Source organism: Ostrea edulis, chromosome 5, assembly GCF_947568905.1.
Source record: "Ostrea edulis chromosome 5, xbOstEdul1.1, whole genome shotgun sequence".
Lineage (NCBI taxonomy): Eukaryota > Metazoa > Mollusca > Bivalvia > Ostreida > Ostreidae > Ostrea > Ostrea edulis.
Window position 1 is genome coordinate 66,635,795 of NC_079168.1, and position 6,000 is coordinate 66,641,794.

The 6,000-nt window shown below is 34.9% G+C and overlaps 1 protein-coding gene across 3 annotated transcripts in view; it reads left to right on the forward strand.

Moving 5' to 3' along the window:
- Positions 1–6,000, forward strand: part of LOC130054682 (sorting nexin-27-like) — a 31,212-nt gene that overhangs the window by 986 nt on the left and 24,226 nt on the right. For all 3 annotated transcript variants that reach the window (XM_056165183.1, XM_056165184.1, XM_056165185.1), the window contains exon 2: positions 2,476–2,558. In XM_056165183.1, the coding sequence (XP_056021158.1) occupies positions 2,476–2,558 (83 nt within the window). The remainder of the gene's footprint in view (positions 1–2,475; positions 2,559–6,000) is intronic.

A 6,000-nucleotide genomic window follows, 5' to 3' on the forward strand; every position in this document is an offset into this window, starting at 1 on the left:
CATCTTTAGTTTTATTTCTTATTTTACTTTGATGAAAAAGTTTCTTTTTTTAAAAATCATATACATACATACAGAACTTTTTGATTAATCCACAATTTAGCAAAGGTACTTGGGGCATACGATGATAAATTTGCCAATGGATATATTATATCTGTAGATATGAGTTGTAAGAGTGATGCAGTCTTTTGTTGGGAATTTCCATACAGTATCAAAGATTGATTTTCATAACTGTTAAGTGGAGGTGATCAAAACAAACACTCAATAAAAGGGATGAGTTTTTTTCCCAATATGGATCTAGTTCACAAAAGATACCTCGTGCAGTATGTGGAAATACATTTGTTGCTCTCCCCTCCCTAGAAAATGTATACTTGAAGTTGATGCTCCCTAAATTTCCTTGGGATAAAGTGTTACATATTAAATTGATCCTCAGTAACATCTTGATATAAGAAAATCAAATTGATTAATGGAGCAACACCCCACTGTTGATCTAAGCCCAGGTGATTAGAATTATACCACTCTACAACAGTGAATGATCTCTCTCTGTGAAATAGGGCAATCACCAAGTTTATTTAATTTAAAGAAGACAGTTATTATCATTCTTTTATACAGTTGTTAGTTTCCTGGCAATGAAGAATAAGGAGAACGTTGCAAACTTTTCTTCTTGTGATTATTATTCAATCGAAAAGTAATGTTCATGATTCATTTCCCCCGCACTGTTTTTCTTCAATGTTGTTACTAAACAGCTTGAGTTTGTTGTCCCCAAAGGGTGCATGTCATGCAGTAATCTACAATTCATGGCTGAGGAAATCAATGAGATGGAAGACTGGATGATTTTTACTGTCTAAAACACTCCTGTCTAGATTGGAAGGCAGCTAGATTTACATTAAATACTCCTCTAAAGTAATAATGCACCTGGTAACTTTTGTTTTCACATGTGCATTTAGGCTTTTATGTATATACCTGAGTGTTTTATACGCTAAGTATTGAAATTTTTATTGACAATTGAACAGGGTGGTTTCTTGTCATCAGTCAGACAAATTGGATGATGGGCACCATATGTGGATGTATTTTCTTCAGTTATGAACCATTTGGTTATGGTGCCATATTACTCTTAATTAATTACAGCTAAAGCTGTTACATTTAATGCTAAGATGGGAACTTAATTATAGGGGGACTAAATTTTCAGTGCAATCAACTTCGTAGTAAAATATCACTTTTTGGAAAATTTGAAAGTATTGACATTTGTTTTCAACTTAGAACAAAATCATGGAAAGAAAAGATGTTAAAATCTATGGGAATAAATCATATAAACTGAAAAAAGTAACAGGGTATAATTAAATTTTCATGATATTTTAAACTTACTACTTCTTTTGGAGCCATTTTAGATGCCCTAGGTAATCTTTTTCTTAAGGTTAACAATGAGAAATTAATTTTTTCTCTCTTGTATTATCTGATATGCATATTTTATGGAAGTGGAAATCAAATCTCATAAGTATGTCTGTTTTTAACATCTGACCCATGAATATGTAAATACTTATTCTTCATATGGCAACATATATCTGAAGCCCCACTCACATGTGTCTTCTTACTCACGGTGTGCAAATTTTACATTTACACAAATTTTGTGCAGAGGTATAGTTTGGTGCATGTGAATGGGGGATAAGCAAGATTTGAATGTGAGTATTTTTAGTCCTATTGCAAAATTTGCAAGTAGTCAGAGTAGGTGCAAATTAAGATTTTCACACTTGAGCCCCATCACATGCACTTGTTTGCACATGGGGTGCATTTTTTGAATATATGCAGAATTGCACCATTAGTATACATGTCTTGTATCATGTGAATGCATTTTTATGTACAGTGCCAGACCATCATACAATATGTAAAATGGCAGCCGTGAAAACAAAACAAATAGACATGAGTTACGGTGGATTCAGTAGCCATAAAATTTCATTCCTCATTGGAATAAGCCCTAATACTGTGCAGAAAGGGTTCAAACAGAATTCTGAAAGAACTTCAGTGGAATATAAAGAAAGATCAGGATGGAGAGGATCAGTGTGAGAAAGGGGGGGGGGGATCATGTATTGGCGAGATTGGTAAAAACAGATTGGCGACAGACTTTGTCAGATTTAACAGTGCTTAATGAATCTGTACCTCAGCAAATTTCAAGCAGGACAGTTCGACAGTGATTGAAAGAGAAAAATACTAGGGATGCTTGGTTGTTAAGAAAATGACTACTTCACAAAACAATAGGAGGTGCCAGTCAAAAATAGCATGAACAGTTCAACAAAATTGGTGTCGAGTAATATTCATGCAGTGATGAAAGGAAGGTGTAATGTCAAAGAAACCAAATGTAGAGGGAACCACATATACTTTACTCTATGATATGTTGTGTATGTTATGGTAATTATGTAATGTCAAAGAAACCACATGTAGAGGGAACCACATATACTTTATGATATGTTGTGTACATTATAGGAACCATGTAAATGTTGAGGGGGCCACACATAAACAAGTGGTGGATCTGATCAAAAGTGGAGGTGATTCACTGGTTTTGACAGGTAATGTAAGAACGTTTAAACAGGGCAATAGAGACATTGTCACTTCTTTGTAAGAACGTCTAAACAGGGCAATAGAGACATTGTCACTTCTTTGTAAGAACGTCAAAACAGGGCAATAGAGACATAGTCACTTCTTTGTAAGAACGTCTAAACAGGGCAATAGAGACATTGTCACTTCTTTGTAAGAACGTCTAAACAGGGCAATAGAGACATTGTCACTTTTTTGTAAGAACGTCTAAACAGGGCAATAGAGACATTGTCACTTCTTTGTAAGAACGTCTAAACAGGGCAATAGAGACATTGTCACTTCTTTGTAAGAACGTCTAAACAGGGCAATAGAGACATTGTCACTTCTTTGTAAGAACGTCTAAACAGGGCAATAGAGACATTGTCACTTCTTTGTAAGAACGTCTAAACAGGGCAATAGAGACATTGTCACTTCTTTGTAAGAACGTCTAAACAGGGCAATAGAGACATTGGCAGTGCTCCTTTTCTGCAGCTGTAGTTAGTAGTTAGTGGCAGTGACTGAACTTATAAAATGATATTGTGTTAGACAATTCTTCACAAAGCAAATCTCCTATAAGTGTCCCTATGGTATTCCATCGTACAAAGTCGATATGACATCAACACCAGAATATATCTTTTTCTCTGTGAAATCCTCATATAGGAAGGTGAAGATAACGAACAGTGATCCATCTCGTAACTCCTATAAGCAATACAAAATAGAGAGATGGGCAAACACGGACCCCTGGATATACCAGAAGTGGGATCAGGTGCCTATGGTCCATAGGGAGTAAGCAACCCTGTTGACCGGTCACACCCGCCGTGAGCTCTATATCTTAATAAGGCAAACGGAGTTACCCTTATTCAATATCATTGTGCCAAAAACGGCCTAACAATCTATATGAAACAAGTCAGACAGATTTGACCCAATGATAGGTTGTATTGGCAAAGTAGATTGCTATAACGACCATATAATTCGCGAAATGCTGACTTTAAACGAAACAGTTGAAACCCCTTCACCATCAACTTGTTTGTCAGTAGCCTGCCTCCATTTAAAAACTAATCATATACAGAATTTTTTCACGATTTGTCTACATTTTGACTATACAGGACCTGTTCCGATGCCGAACATTTTTGACGTTGTGTCGCATCCTGTGAATGCATGTAGAAAGGGCAAGGATTGACAAACTTTGTTTCCTAAAAAGACGTCTGGTTTTAACGATATTCTTCAGTTAGGGGCAAGATAAAAAATTCAATGTCTCACAAAAAACTAAGTTCACATAGTTTTCACCAAGAACCCCCCCTCCCCTTTAAAACTTAATATGACAAATGTTGAAACTAATCGAATAACAAGAAAAGAAACGTACGATTATAAATAACACTCTGTATACCTCTGTATACCTTTTCTACTGTTTATTCACAAATGAAAGTGTACATTAAATCTATTAAATGTTCATTAATACATGTATGTTTTAGATATTATGTGGTATTCAACAGTCGCTTGTCTTTTTCCTTTTTCCACTAAAGTGTAATCGATGTCGGATGACAGAAACTTGCGGGTTTTTTTATTCCCCTCCCCCTAACTAATTGAATTTAAATTTTCATCCGACATTGATTTCGTCCCTTAGGGCAGTTATGTTTATTCCAGAGTTCGTTGCTATTTCTGTGCTTTATATATAGACATTTCAAACACAATGTGCATTTTGTATGATCCTCTAAAATTTACGATAAATAACTGTATCCCATTTCCATTCTCAATGATCGTGTGCCAGCGTGGCGAGAATTCCATCGTCATCGAAAACAAGTTTTGTCTTGAATAGATGGCCAGGCGGTCTAGCGCGCTGTTCGCATGCTGCTAGATGTGGTTCCACAGGTCGTGAGCCCAAGACTAATTAGAAAGAGCAACTACTCGATTTTACATCAAATCATGATACTATGCGCAAGTGTTTACTTACATTGATTTTTATTATTTATATTATCAATGTTTTATTATCATTATTATTACCCATGAATGACTCCCCAAACCTGAATTTGAAAAAGAAAAGCAAAAATACTTTACTTACTTAGTTTTATAAAAGTTTTTAATACAAAACGCTTGCTCAAATGATGAAGATACAAAATAACTGAAACTTTTAACCCGAATGGCTTTCCATACTTTCTTTTTTAACAAACGTAATTCCCCCTTGTAAATTGACACTAATTCTTTAAGATTTCATTTATAATTGATTATTCATAACTTCTAAAGTAAATATTGTGTTTTATAATTAAAATTAATTCAGTAGAGGGTCAAACAAAATATTTTGAAGCTTTATTCGCGAAAGTTCCCCGGGAATGGAAGTCGGCAAAGAATATGAGATGTTGAGCAATATTGTATGTATATAGAAGGTCTTAAAATCACCTTTTTAATACAACTGTTAAGCTGTTTAATCGCGTTTTTTATTACATGCACTTTAGATCGTCGTGTATAACTTTATTCCGATGACTGTCACAGTTAAGTTACTCCCCTTTACGTGTACGGCGTGCCGTAAACATCACAAAATATCGATGGTTTACTACAACATTTAAGTCTAAATTTTAAATATTTCCCATTGTCCAATTTTGTCCGATTTTTTGTATGTTGTTAATCACGCTTTTGTTTATTAAATTCCGTCGAGTTTGTTTCTGTTGCAATTACTTTGAGGTGATTTGCTAGATTGACTAGACTATAAACAGGGCAATAGAGACATTGTCACTTCTTTGTAAGAACGTCTAAACAGGGCAATAGAGACATTGTCACTTTTTTGTAAGAACGTCTAAACAGGGCAATAGAGACATTGTCACTTTTTTGTATGAACGTCTAAACAGGGCAATAGAGACATTGTCACTTCTTTGTATGAACGTCTAAACAGGGCAATAGAGACATTGTCACTTTTTTGTAAGAACGTCTAAACAGGGCAATAGAGACATTGTCACTTTTTTGTATGAACGTCTAAACAGGGCAATAGAGACATTGTCACTTTTTTGTATGAACGTCTAAACAGGGCAATAGAGACATTGTCACTTTTTTGTATGAACGTCTAAACAGGGCAATAGAGACATTGTCACTTTTTTGTATGAACGTCTAAACAGGATACTAGGGGCATTGTTACTTCCCTGTAAAGATTATTACATATATTTGGCAATTGTTGAATTCAAGTTATTAATTCCACTCCCTTAATGGTGTAGGCATTGACTCGTTTGTCAAGAAAACGGAATACCAGTTTGGGTAAACAACCATGATTTATTACATACATATATATATAACAGCAAGTACAACAATTTTGTAAATCAAATGACATAATCATGGTTTTCTCCCCTCCTCAGGTGAGGATGTACAAACTAAACTACATTAAACAATACACATATTCAGTCACACACACACGGAAAAAATAAAAAATTAATTTACGACTGATGTGGCCTG